Source organism: Heptranchias perlo, chromosome 21 (assembly GCF_035084215.1).
Source record: "Heptranchias perlo isolate sHepPer1 chromosome 21, sHepPer1.hap1, whole genome shotgun sequence".
NCBI classification, from domain to species: Eukaryota; Metazoa; Chordata; class Chondrichthyes; order Hexanchiformes; family Hexanchidae; genus Heptranchias; species Heptranchias perlo.
The window spans coordinates 18,209,624-18,223,985 of NC_090345.1; the positions used below are offsets into that span (position 1 = coordinate 18,209,624).

General features: G+C 43.7%; 1 protein-coding gene across 7 annotated transcripts in view; it reads left to right on the top strand.

The window, feature by feature from the left end:
* The window catches only part of ablim1b (actin binding LIM protein 1b), a 350,583-nt gene that overhangs the window by 114,941 nt on the left and 221,280 nt on the right, over nt 1-14,362 (top strand). The window contains exon 1 of one of the 7 annotated variants that reach the window (XM_068002160.1): nt 4,187-4,448. The exons of 5 other annotated variants lie outside the window; for them this stretch is intronic. In XM_068002160.1, the coding sequence (XP_067858261.1) occupies nt 4,427-4,448 (22 nt within the window). In that variant the 5' untranslated portion in view covers nt 4,187-4,426. Of the gene's footprint in view, nt 1-4,186; nt 4,449-6,874; nt 6,906-14,362 lie in introns of those variants that run through there. One more of the 7 variants, XM_068002163.1, reaches the window with a different exon arrangement.

The window sequence follows — 14,362 nt, forward strand, 5'->3', positions numbered from 1 at the left end:
TCGCCATGGATGAGCGCAGCCAGATGGAGAGGGCGGTGGGATTCCATGATGTGGCTGGCTTCCCACGGGTTCAGGGTGTAATCGATTGCACCCACATAGCAATACGGGCACCTCCACATGAGCCAGGGCTGTTCATCAACAGGAAAGGGTATCACTCCATGAACGCCCAGCGCATTTGTTACCACCGCCAGAGATTCCTACACGTGTGCGCCAGATACCCTGGCAGCTGCCACGATGCCTTCGTCCTCAGGGAGTCCACCGTCCTGCCCCTCTTCCACGCACCCAACACCGGCAACGGCTGGCTCCTCGGCGACATGGGATATCCCCTGCACACGTGGCTGATGGCACCTCTGAGGAACCCCATTACTGAGCCGCATCGTCGGTATAATGACAGCCACATTGCTACCAAGTCTACAATTGAGCAGGCCATAGGGCTGCTCAAGATGCGCTTCAGGTGCCTTGATCGTTCCGGGGGAGCACTCCAATACACGCCACTCCGAGTGGGACGAATCATAGTTGTCTGCTGTGCCCTGCATAACATGGCACTACAGAGAGGGGTGCCGCTGGAGGAGGCCCCATGCACACCCGCCACCCACATTGAGGACGACAATGAGGAGGAGGAGGAGGGGGAGGAGGAAGAGGAGGAGTACGAGCGAGAGGAGGAGGAACGACCCATGGCCCGAACACCGGCTCACCTGCGTGCTCGTCAGGCCAGGGAGGCACTCATATGCCAACGGTTCTCCTAACATCACACTGTGTGAGGCGTTCACATGTCATAACGTGCGCAGACGAGGGTCCATACACACTCCCTCCACAGAAGAGTGGTGCCTGTATACCTGCACCCACTGTATTATGCCAAATGGGTGGGACGGGGTGGTCGTCGTCATGATGAGGCGCACGGAAGGGACATATTGCACAAGCCGCAGAATTATGGACAAGAGGTGGCAGCATTGGTGCGAAAAAGTGACTTTATTTCGTGTTGCCATTCAAAGACTGGAAATAAAAAGATAACAAATAGACAAACACCCTGGTGCAATCCCTGTGTGCTCACGGAACTTTGGGTTCTCGTTTCCTGGTACCCCTACGTGGTGCTACCCCTGTGGCTCCAGCAGAGGTGGTGGCAGGTTGCTCCTGTTCATGCCCTGACCCGGTAGATGCTTTGGGCCGACGCCCCCTGTGTTTCACTGCCCGTGAGGGCACCTCCACAGCCTTCCAGGCTGCAACCGGGGACATCCCCGGTGTCTCTCAGTCGTCTGCGCAGATGAGCCCTGCAAATACATCTACACCCACTCTGCAGTGACATACTGGGTGGCATCAGTGGTGGGTCCTCATAGGGATACCCAGGAGCGGGCATTATTGCACAAACCGGACAGGATTCGCGAAGACATGGCACTAGTGGAGCCAATATAATGTGTGATGTGAGTTGTTATTTAATTCAACAGAAGTACGAACCATGACATACCCTCAAACACCCTTGTGCATCCCCTTCATGCTCACGACACATTTGCCTTACGCTGCCTACTGCACATATGTGATGCATGCCCTGTGGCTGCAGCACAGGTGATGGCAGGTTGAGTGAGGCTGGCCGTGAGAGAGATGCATGAGAGGGTGAGTATGGGATAAAGCCATGAGATTGTATGAGGATTGGGTTGCGTGGTAGTGGCGGGGTGAGTACTCGCGAGGTGAGTAAGTGCAGGTAAGATGAGGATGATGTTTGAGTGGGTATGAAGGGTGATGTGACAGAGTAGTGTTGGCAGTGCCGATGGAGATGTGGGGTGGGGGCAGTGATGTGGCAGGCGGAGTGTAGGGGAAAGACTACGTGTTCTCACTGTGGCTGACCTACTGAGGTCATTGGTGCGCCACCTGCACTGTATGCAGGTGGGCGATATGTTGGTGGCGCAGCTCACCCCCTCTGCCACCTCGGGCCAGGCCATCTTGGTGGCAGAGGCAGGCCGCTTCCTCCCGGCCGCTGGGGGGAAGATCTCTGTCCTCCCCCTCCTCTTCACCCCATCTAATGATACCTGGGGTGAGGCATCATTAAACTGGGAGCAGCCTTCCCCCTGGGCTGCTCCATGCTGTAATTTTTACTTTTTGTGGCAGCATCTGTCAGTGGAGGACTGCCCCTTTAAATAGAGCGCCTCCAGCTGACAGATCTTACTGCGCATGCGCAGCCCGCCCGACGCGCAGATCAGCAGCGCGGAACCCGGAGGAGCAGGTAAGTGGATCCAATTTGTGGATTGCCTGCTGCGATCGCGCGGGCAACCCACTGATTTCACCGGGCGCGTTTGGTACGTGCCCGCAGGCCTACCCGCCGGGAACCCGCACCCCTGGTAAAATCGGGCCCAATGTCTTTTAAGGTTGCAATCAAGGATCTCGTTCGTTCATTATATATTTGGTTTATGTGCATTAAATGCTCCACATTGTCTCTAAAGCAAGTTAAACCTGACCTGGGAGTGCTTTATGGTAGGTCTCAGCACAGAGAACATATTCAGTTTTTTTTAAAATTCAGAAACTTACAGGAAGGGGTCAACTTCCATATTGCAGGATATCACCACAGTTGAACAGAAGAGGAGAGAATTAGGTCAATCAGGAAGGAGCGATTAGGGTTGGAAAAGCCTGTAGCTTGTAGGAAGGAAGGCAGATTGAAGCTGCGTCTACATTGTGCAAGACATGCGCTGGTGTGGTTGGTTCCTAAAGTGTGGGTCATGCACAGCTGGCTGCAAGCTGAATGTAGAATTGCAAGCACTCCCTAAGCCTGGCTGCTGTGAAGACCCAATTTTAGTGGTTTTATCTGCCTCCTGACAGCTTTACGTTCAGCTTGCATCCGGCTGTGTACGGCCTGCATTTTGGAAACTGGCCAAACTGGCCTGGTTTCTTGTATAATGTAAAAGCAGCATGAGGGAGGTAAAGAGTTCCACTGGTATGAGATTCTGGGATAGAATGGCATAGAGTAGGAGATGCTGTGATGAATCTTGATTTCAATAAAGTAAGGATACAGGAAGAGTGCAAAGGAGCTTTTCATGTTTCATTCTTGGGATGTGGGTGCTCCCCACCAAGAGTACATGCTGTGTTCTTGCTACATTCAGTGTTTCCTCCAACTGGTGCTCAACATGGAGGAGTGCTGATCCATCAGCTGAGGGCGGGCAGTAGGTGGTAAACAGCAGGACATTTCCTTGCTCGTGTTTAACCTCAATGTTGAGTGCCACTCCCACCCAACTGTATACCACTGTGCCCCCACCTCTGGTGGGTCTGTCCTGCCGGTGGGAGGAGTCTGAGACGTTGGCTGATAGAAATGATTGTGTTGAGTATGACTGTGTCAGGCTATTGCATGTCTAGCCTGTGGGACGGCTCTGCTAATTTTGGCATCAGTCCCCAGATGTTCGTGAGGAGGTTTTTGTAGGATCGACAGGGCTCGGTGTGCCTTTGTAATATCCTGATCCCGTGCCTAGGTCGCAGTTGAGTGGCCTGTCCGGTTTTATTCTATTATAGCGGTTTGATATAACTGAATGGCTTACTAGGCCATTTCAGAGCGCAGTTAAGAGTCAACCACATTGGGGTGGGACTGGTGTCACATATAGACCAGCAGGTTTTCTTCCCTAAAGGGCATTAGCGAACCACTGTCCGATAGTTTCATTGTCATTTTTTTTACTGATACCAACTTTTAATTTCCAGATCTTTTTAAATGAATTTAAATTCTCAAACTGCCATGATGGTATTTAAATTTGCATTCTCTGTATTATTAGTTCAGGTCTCTGTATTACAAGTCCAGTAACAAAACCACTGTACTACCATACCTGGTAGGAGCAAGAGAGGACATTTTGGAAGAGTGATGATTGTGGTAGTACTGTAACGATAAATTCAGTTAAGAAGAAAGGTTGCAGAAAGAGATTGCACTGTCATTCCTCACCTCGAGGAGCACAGAATTCTCAGCTTTCTTTTTAAACCCATAAACAAAGATGACGTCAAATTGAGAACCATGCGCACAAGTTAAGTTTCCTCATGCAAAGATAACAGCTGTGAAATGACTCCACTCTCAGCAGTTCTTTAATGTTTTGCAGAGGTCTAACATTGAAAATAACAGCAGCGATGGCAACCCCACCCCTGTGCTTTTCTGATGTCTGCCTTTAAAGAATGTGAGGTTGTGTCATTGAAGGGGCAGGACGACAGAGGCTAGTGGAATTTGTATTCACTACATAGCAGCTGTGAATGGTTATTTCAGCAGGGCAGAGTCCACATGGGGAATGCACAGCAATTCCTGACAACCAGTCACACTCAGACCCTGCTTTAGGCTGTCAGAACTGCTTAAAGGCTGCTGTTCAGCCACAACTAACTGGAAACTAGGGACGTTAACACTGCTGCCTGCTCGAAAACTTCTGTTAGATGTGAATCTGGTTTTACGGTGTTTACTGGAGCTACTGTTGATGAAATGGTCATGGTGAATGAAAAAGGTACAATGTTATTAATTCTTGTTTAAATCCAGCCCATTTTCATTCCGATGGCTGTTATGACTTTTGCATTTAAACAGATTAATTTTTGCCTCTACAAACGGTAATAGCTTTAATAATCTGCTTTTTAATTCTGTGCATTGTATATATTCCAAACTTATTTAATCATTCCATTTTGTGAATTATGTACTTCATCAATGCTAATGATTGAGGGACCCTCCCTTCTTGAAGCATTTACTAAAGTCTTAGGCAGTTCCATTTGTAATTAACAGTAACGGTCTCTAGAGAATCAGTCATGCTGTTCAATGAACTTTATTGCTTATGTACGCAATTATAACTCAAATTTTACAACTGAAATGAGAAAAGTTTACTATTTTGTATTGTGGTATAATGGTGCAATTGGGCAAAACTTTTACTCAATGTGACAAACTCCCAAACATAGCACGGAAAATATAGCTTGCAGGAACTATTGCAACATCAAAAGGTGTTAAAGTTAAAAAGAGGCTGTAATTTTAGGAAAATGTGAAATGAAAAGCTCATTTATGCTTCTTAAAATAAACAGCCGAACTGTCTGAGTCCACTTACTAACACTTACTTTGTTGAGGGTTTAGAAGGAATTTCATGAGCTATAGATAGAAGGAAATCTTTGTAAGAGAACTAATGCAGTTCGCTTTTACACAGCTCTGGTATTAGAGACTTTTAAGTGTAGAAATGTAAAGTTGTTAGAGGATATTGAATGAAATGTTCGTCAGGAAAAAAACGGGGTCGAGTTTCCACTCGTTCAAGCTAGTAATTTCAACGCAATCCGGGCGGAATCGGCCGAACCAGCGCAAAGGTTCGGGGAATTATAAGAGAGTTATGCCCAAAACCACTTACATTTGTGTTTTCCGCGATCTTTTACGCTGGTTCAAGATTCAATTCGCCGGATCGAGCTCCGTCCACAAAACTGGCCCCGCCCCCAGTTCGACATTGAGAGTCTGCCGTTTGCACTGGTTCAGGAAGGCTCTTCAAACTGTACTCGTTTTCTTAGTTGCACAGGCACTAGTAGGCACATTTTAAAAATCTTTTCCTATCAAAAAATATTTAATTGACTAGTGAACACCAATGAAAGTAGTAAGTGGTGCAGTATATTTTTTGAAGTCATTTTCCGTGATTTTAAATCACAGGTGGAGGACAGGACACTCTTATTAAAAATGCTTATTTTTTGTGATAAGCCCATTTTCAGCTGTATTAACCTGACCAGGTTAAATACCTCAGTGAATACTTTTTAATGGAAAGAATTAAAAAGAAATGATTCCGTTCTATTACACTGCAGGGTTTACGTTGGTTCATGGAAGATTTTATGTTTGTGAGTATGCAAATGATTTTTATCAGAAACTTGAACTGTAACCTAACTGGTGCAATTTTGAGTGTGTTTTGGGTGTAATTTCTCGATTGCGCCCAAAACAGAAACTCTGCCCCCCCAGACCTTATTTCCACAAAGCCGTTGTAGTGACAAACATGCTATTCTACTGTTCTAACTAGCAGTTCGCTGCACATAGTGCAATGCTGCCAGATGAAGGGAATTCAGATTTTGAAAACTAGCCAATAAACAAATTTTTAAAATTCTTTGACAGAAAATGGTTCCTCCATTTGCCTTAGTATTGAATGGTCACAAATCATAGAATGATACAGCATAGAAGGAGGCCCATCGTGCCTTTGTTGGCTTTGCGAAAGAATATCCAATTAGTTCCACTCCCCTGCCCTTTCCCCATAGCCCTGAAAATTTTTCCCCTTAATCAGATTTTTATTGTGCTAGACATTAGTCATTTGTTGTTCTGGCTTCTTGTACATACCAGATGTCAGGAAATTCCAAAACTAGTTCCCAGTTTATCAACCAAGTGTCAAAACCCCTTGCCACCACAAAACCAGTTGACAGAGCAGCAGCCCTTTGTATATGTGTTAGCAGAATAATTTATCCTAGTAACAAACAAACCAACATGATTAACTTTATGAAAGGAACAAGAACTTGCATTTATATTGCACTCTTAGTGTAGAGAAATACCTGGTGGCCCTTGACTGAGGCATAAGAAAGAAAATGGACTCTGAACTAAAGGCGATATTAAGAAGAGTGACCAAAAGTTTGGTCAAAGAGGTTGGTTTTAAGGAGAACCTTAAGAGGAGAGGGAGGTCGAGAGACCAGGGGTTTACAGAGGGAATTTCAGAGCGTGGACCCAAGGTGGTTAAAGGCAGGGTCACCATGGTGGGCCAAAGGGACGTGAGTCACAAACAGTCCTGACCTCAGTAGTATGTAGCCCGGGAGACTTTAACTCCTCGTCAGATTGCTGCCCAAAACTGGTGGGAATCAGCAGCGGGAATGGAATGTTGGACGGGAGGAGGCTGCCGCCAGAGACCAAAGGAACAGTTGCTGGCACTGAGCTAAGTGACTGGGAGAGGGAGTCGGAATGGCCTCGCGATCGGGTGGGTGGGGGTTACAGATAAGGCCTACACTTTCCTTGTGGGGCCTGGAGTATCTTATGACCCTGACTCCTCTTCCTGCCGGGGGAAGCCACAATGATGTTCCCGTGCCGGCCTCTGGTTAAAACAGCAGCCAGGCCCCAATAATGTCACCAGAGCCAAATCTGCATATTTAAAGAAGGACCCCATCGGTTTCTAGTGGGTGTCCTTTCCACCTGTCCAGAAAAGCAGGTTAAAATCGGAACCTATGAGTAGAGATTGGGACCTCAGCAAGTAAGTCCCACGGGCGATTTTAATTGCTCGCCCATCGGCTTCCCCCTGCCCCCGAAAAAAATAATTGTGGTATTGCAATATAATTCTCCCTTTCTGGAATAAGCTAGGAACAGTTACATCGATTGCAATATAATTCTGTCTTTCAGGAATAATCTAGGAACAGTGATTGATGTTCTGAAGAAAACTGGAATATAAATCTCTCTGGAATTCCACAAAGTTATGGGCTGACTTAGTAACTCAGTTGAAGTTTAATAAGTGCAGTTAATTATCAACAGAGTAAATAATCATTAAAGCATTTTCTAAAACACACAATATTGATAGCCCATTCTACCTTCTGACAGTTTTGGTTGTTGTGTGAATCTGTGGACCCTTTTTATGGAACTCCACATGTTACTTTTATAATTGCCCAATTCAATGTATTACTAGTTTCTCAGGCGGAACTGCACTGCCTGTGGCTTGGTAGGTAGGGTCGTTAATAAATCAGACCTTTCTTGATGATTTCCTGAGATTGTTTTCATTAGAACAAAGAAGACAGCAGGGTGATTTGATTGAAGTGTTCAAAATTATGAAGGGATGGCACAGAGTAGATAGATGCAAGCTGTTTCCAGTAACTGAATGGTCGAGAACAGGAGATATAAGAATAAATGTAAGAGATTTGAGACACAGAACAGGAGAACTATTTTTGTGAGGCTGTGGAATGCACTACTGGAGTTAATGATTAAGGCAGAGACCATATTAACATTAAAGAATAGATTGGATAGGTGGTTGAAGGCAAAGGGAATAGAAAGATATGGGAACAGAGTGGGAATGTGGGATTAAGATTACTGTTCATGTGGGAGATAAACACCAACATGGATTGGTTGGGCTGAATGGTCTGTTTCCCTGTTGTAATTTCTATGTCATTGTACAATTCCTCTATGAGTGGTGGAACTCTTCAAAGGGGTTCGAGGCTTTTTAGTCTTTGTTTAATTTTGCATTACGTGTTTAATACAGACTTCTGCTATTAATCTTTTTTGGTATTTATCTGAAAAAAACATTTCTGCAATTTTTTTTGAGATTTTTTTTTCTGCTGACAGTATGCTTGTTTGGAAGCTGAACCCTGCAGTATTGTCTGCTAATTCATCAGAGGCCAACTATAATTGAAGCATTTACAAGTCCAGTCACACTATTCCATGATAAATGATATTGCAAATGGTTCTCTCTCCTCAGGTACTGTCCTCCTTCCTTTCAAAACCGCTGTCATTACCCCATCCTTAAAAAAAAATCCACCCATGACCCGTATGTCCTTGCAAACTATTGTCCCATCACCGACCACCCTTTCCTCTCCAAAGTCCTGAACTGCTGTCACCTCTGACGTTCTCTGTGACCATGGTGTATTTTGCATCCTTATTCCCGCTTAACCTACCTGCAGCCTTTAACACGGTGGGCCTCAACCTCTTCCCCCAATGCCTTGCCTCTGTTGTGCAGCTCAGTGGGATTGCCCTTGCTTGCTTCCACTTTTACCTATCCAGTGTATCTCCAGCAATGGCCTTTTTTCCTGCTCCCACACCGTTATCTCTGGAGCCCCCCAGGGATCTATCCTTGTCCCCTTCTCTTCCTCATCTACATGCTACCCCTTGGCGACATCACCTGAAGACATGGGATCAGCTTCCATATGTACGCTGACAACACCCAGCCATAGACTGCTTATCTGACATTCAATTCAACATTGGGTAGGCTGAAGCCATCTCTTCGGCCCCTGCCACAGATTCTGTATCCTTTCATCCCAATCCTAGCCCACTGTCTCAGGTTGACCAGAATGTTCACAACTTTGGTGTCCTATTCGACAATGAGCTGAACTTCCAACCCTGTATCCTCAGTATCACAAAGACTGTCTCTATCCTTGGCTCAGCCTATCTGCAGCTGAAACTCTCACCTATGCCTTTGTCAACCCCCAGACTCAACTATTAGTGTTCTCCTGAGCAGCCTCCCTTCTTCCACCCTTCATAAATGACAGCTAATCTAAAACTCTGCTGCCTGTATCCTGTCCCGCACAAAGTCCTGCTCACCCACCGCACCTGTCCTTGCTGACTTACATTGGCCCCCGCCACCCCAACACCTCCAATTTAAAATTCTCATCCTCATGTTTTGGTCCCTTCATGGCCTTCTGCTCCCTATTTCTGTAACCTCCTCTAGCCCGGCAATCTCTCCAGGACTCTCTTATCCTCCAACTCTGGCCACTCAAGAACCTCCCCACCTAACCTTTGCTCTGCGATTGGCGACCATGCGTTCAGCTGTCTAGGATCTATGCACTCTAAATCCCTCCCTAAACCCCTCCACTTCCCTCTCCTCCTTTAAGAGCCTCCTTAAGAACCACATCTTCGACTAAGCTTTTAGTCGCCCCTCCTAATATCTCCTCCTTTGGTTTGGTATCCATTTTTGTCTGATTACTCTTCTGTCAAGTGACTTGAGATGTTTGTCTACATTAAAGATGTTATATCATTGCAAGTGTAGTGGTGCTTTTCTCTGCATTTCCTTGGTGCAGTCTTTAATTACAGAACAAAAGACAACAATTGATAAAACTTGAATTGACATAACTGGTTTACAATCCTGGGTAGGAACATAGTATCAGGAGTAGGCTGTTCAGGTCCTTGAACCTATTCCGCTGATCTATATCTTAACTCCATTTACCCGCCTTAGTTCCATATCCCTTAGTACCCTTGCCTAACAAAAATCTATCAATCTCAGTTTTGAAATCTTCAATTGACCTGGCTTCAACAGCGTTTTGGGGGAGTAGTACCAGACTTCCACTACCTTTTGTGTGAAGAAGTACTTCCTGACGTCACCCCTGAATGGCCTAGTTCTAATTTTAAGGTTATGCCCCCTTGTTCTGGACTCCCCCAACAGAGGAGTTAGTTTCTCTCTATCTACCCTATCAACTCCTTTAATCAAGGTACAATAGCCTTTCTGCAACCAAATAAATAATTTAACAGGATTTAATTTTTTTTAGCTTACTGCAAGAAATGTGTAGTTCTGTACATTTTATACTTCATAATAGACAGCGTTTGAATAGATTTGTACACACAAATACCTAAGGATAAGAGATCAAAGGATTCTTAACAGCTACTGCACAAGTGATGTCTTCTGGCTATTCTTTGATGTCAATAAACAATGGAGATGGCAAGGTTTCTGGAAGTCTTCTTCACAAGTGGAAGAATGCCTGAGAGACCCTCCATCCATTGTAGTGAGATTTGACCAGGAGTTGCTCAGGTGAGATCTGGGGCCTGGCATGCAGTGTAGGCTCTTTCAATGCTAAGTGTCTCAAGGGGATTATTGTTTACATTTTTTACTCAAGGAAGTCATAACTTGTCTGGGCAGTGAAAAATACATGAACTCCGCACCCCATAACAAAAACATGAGATTTGCAGGTGGCCACTTTCTTCTTTAAGAAAAACTATAAACACACTCAGGCCACATTGATATATTGAAGAGAAATAATCATTGGAATTCCCTTTATTAAAATAAATGTTAATGCTATTTATAAAATGGCTTGAAGGGGAAGTGACTGGCTGCTGTGCTAAAGCTGTGATTATGGTTTATTCTAAAAACACCTGGTAATATTAATGTAGGTGCTGTATAGTCCACTACTGTATCCTTGCAGTTTAACAGAGCAGTGAAGTAAATGGGAACTTTTTCTTAATGCCAGTAAACATGCAATGTTTAAACTATTTCGTGTAATCTTCTGTCATGGCATATCACTCTTCTAAAAATAACTACAACAGAACAGCTGGTTTGAGTGGGAGTAGACGGTAGTATTCTCCTCCACATTCTATTTTCTCGCCATTGATGATTTGTGATTAACTCTGCACCATCTCCCAGTGACTAATTGTGCCCAAAGTCACTGATTTATAGTTTTCATGAAAAAATGGATAGAATCACAAAATTCGAATCCTCAAGACACAGGTTAATAATCCAGGAATCCCGTGCAATTTGACTTTTTAAAATTTGTTCTTGGGATGTGGGTAAATCTGGAAAGGCTGCATTTATTACCCATCCCTCGTTGCCCTGAGAAGGTAGTCGTGGCCTTCTCATTAAACTGCTGCTGTCTTTTTGGTGATGGTGCCCCCACAAAGGCGTTATGTAGGAATTCCAGGATGGTATGTGATTTGGAGGGGAACTTGGAGGTGATGGTTTTTCCACAGCATTGCTGCTCTTGTCCTTCTTGATGGTAATGACTTGGTGAATTATTGAGTTGGTGAGATGCAATGAATCCGGTGGATCATACATAGGGCAGCCACACTGATGGTGGGAGTGATTATTGAGTCCAGTGACAGGGGCACGATGAAGCAAACTGCTCTAGCATGCACGGTGTCAAGTTACTTGACTATTGTTGCAGCTGCACTCATCCAAGTAAGTGGTGAGTGTTCGATCTTTCCATCTGACTCTTGGCTTGGGCCTTGTAGATGGTGCACAGGCACAGATGAGACATTTGTTAGAGTACCCAGCATCTGCCCTGCTCTTGTAGCCACTGTGTTGATATGGCTGGTTCAGTTAAGCTCCTGGCCAGTGGCCGTGCCCAAGCTGTTGATAGTGGGTACTTTGAAATAGTGGTGCCATTGAAGATCAAGGGGAGATGTCTAAGCTTTCTCTTGTTTGAGATGGTCATTGCCTGGCCCTTATGTGGTGCAAATGTAACCTGCCATCTGTCAGCCCAAGTCTGGTTGTTATCGAGGTTCTGCTGTAGGTAGGCATAGATTGCTTCAGTATTGGAGGACTTGCGAATGGAGCTAACCACTGTGAAATTGTCCACAACCAGCCCCACTCCTGATCTTACCATGGAGGGAAGATCATTGATGAAGCAGCTGAAGATTCTGTGGTTGACGATACCTCCCTGAAGAACTCCTGCAGTGATCACTGCAAATCAGCAGCCCTGCCTATCTGATACTGCATGCCCTTGCTGACCACTTCCTTATTTCGATGGCACCATGTCTGTGCTATCCTTCCCTAAAATGATTGATAGATACAAAAACACATCTGCCATTCCTATCTATTCTGACACAGAAACATGCAAAATATCAAGCTTATATAGTATTTTTATAGATCTCAGTGAGTATCTCAGCACTAAATCTTTTTAATAAACATTTCAGTTCTCCTTTTGTATTCTACTCTGCATGTGTGTCTAAAGATAAGAATTTACTGTGATTAGCAACACAAATGGCTTTTGCTTGATAGTCACCATTTTTTTCTAGTTATTTCCTGCAGCTGTCTGTTTTATTATCGGAATTAAGGTTTTAATATTTTTGTGTGACTGAAAAGAGCTTATTTCACATTTATTTCAGCTTTCAGTGTTCCTTTAGTAATAATATTTTAAATTCCTTGTTAAATGTTTGAATGTTCTGCTCATCACCGAGAGGGTTTCAATGCTGGCAGCTGGACCATTTTGATGTTTGGAGGGAGAAGGGAGAGTCACAAACCAAGGTTTTAAATTTAAGTAAGGCAAACTTTGAAGGGATGAGACATAAATTAAGCGCAGTAAACTGGGCTGAACTGTTACAAACCGTAGGTAGTATTCAAAGTAGTATTTGGTATGATACAAGACCAGTACATACCCTTAAAAGACAAAAGCTCCATTTGTGTAGTTAAGCAACCATGGTCAACAATTGAGGTAAGAGACAGTATCAAGCTAAAAGAAAAGGCTTGCACAAATACAAGGAAAAGTCAAAATTCAGCCGATTGGGAGAGTTGTAAAAAGTACCAGAGGGATACAAAGAAAGTATTAAGAGGTGCAAAAGGGGAATATGAAACTTGCAAGGGATAGCAATAAAAGTTTTAATATATATGTTAAGGGAAAGAGAGTGGTAAAGGGGAATGTGGGCCCATTAAAGACAGATGTAGGTGATCGTGTAATCGATAATAAGGAAATGGTAATCTTGTTAAATGAATACTTTGTATCCATCTTCACAGTAGAGGAAGGGGATAAAATACCAGAGGTACAAGGGAAACTAAAAATAAGTCAAGGGGAGGAATTGATTGGATTTAATATAAGCTGCGATGGCAAGCTTTGGCTAGGCTCAGAAATAGCATACAGGCGAGTAGCTGGGAATTATTTTGTTTAAGTCAAGTAAGACAACCCGTTAATGTGGGGAAGTGTGGAGTGCTCATTATTTTGTATTATTATGTGAAGACAAATTGTAATGATTGAAATACAGTAAAGTGAATCTGATCATAACTATTATACTGTCTGCTCATGTGCTGTGAAATAAAACAGCTTTACAATGGGCTTGATGTAGCATATTTGACAGGCCATCTCCCAGCACTTACATCACTTGTTCTGCAGCCTTCAAGGTAACTGATACAATAGGATCTAAATTACGTGATTTATTAAGTTGACAAAAAAAAACAAATGAGTTTGCCTGGATCTGTCTCCATTCAACCCGTATCCTGACTCAGTATCACTGGTATCAATTTCTTCTATAACTACCAGCAGAGCATGTTGTAGATTACTGACTAAGTTTTATTGCTAAAATACCTTGCATCTGAAGGGAACCCTTTCTTGTGATTTTTGGAGGAAATAAGACATTAAATAATAAACGTCTATGGTCCTGGTGGGTGGTATAATTTAGGTAATTTTCTTCTCAGAAAGTAACATTGGTCCCGAAATTGCTTGTAAAATAACGGTGAGCTTAACAGCGCCTACCATTATTAAAGGGCGAATCGAAGAGCAAGTGCGACTGCACATGCACAGTCAAAGGCGGAAATCCGGAACTTGCTCTTCCTGATTCCCTGCTGAACTGACAGCTTCATGTTAAAGAGATATCGCAGGCAGCAATTAATGGACCAGTGCCAACTTGCTCTCCTTCCCAGCTGGAAACTAACTAATCTCGCCAGAAAAAAAAAGGTACACTGAGTTATATCAGGTCTAAACTAACTTTTAACAGTATGGTACAAATTAATGACTGCCGAGCAACCTCTCTGGCACTGAAAATTAACTTTTAAAAATGTGGAGTCTCATTACTCCCGATCTTAATAGTTTTTGGACATTTAAAAAAAACTTAAATAAAAATGTTTACATTTTTATTTTTTTACTTTTTCTTTCTGTCTCTTTTATCTCATTCTTTCATTCTTACCCTCTATTTATTTAGTTTTCTCTATCTGATTTTATAGTACATTTACTAATCTTATCTGACACTTCCTGGTTCTTACTCTGT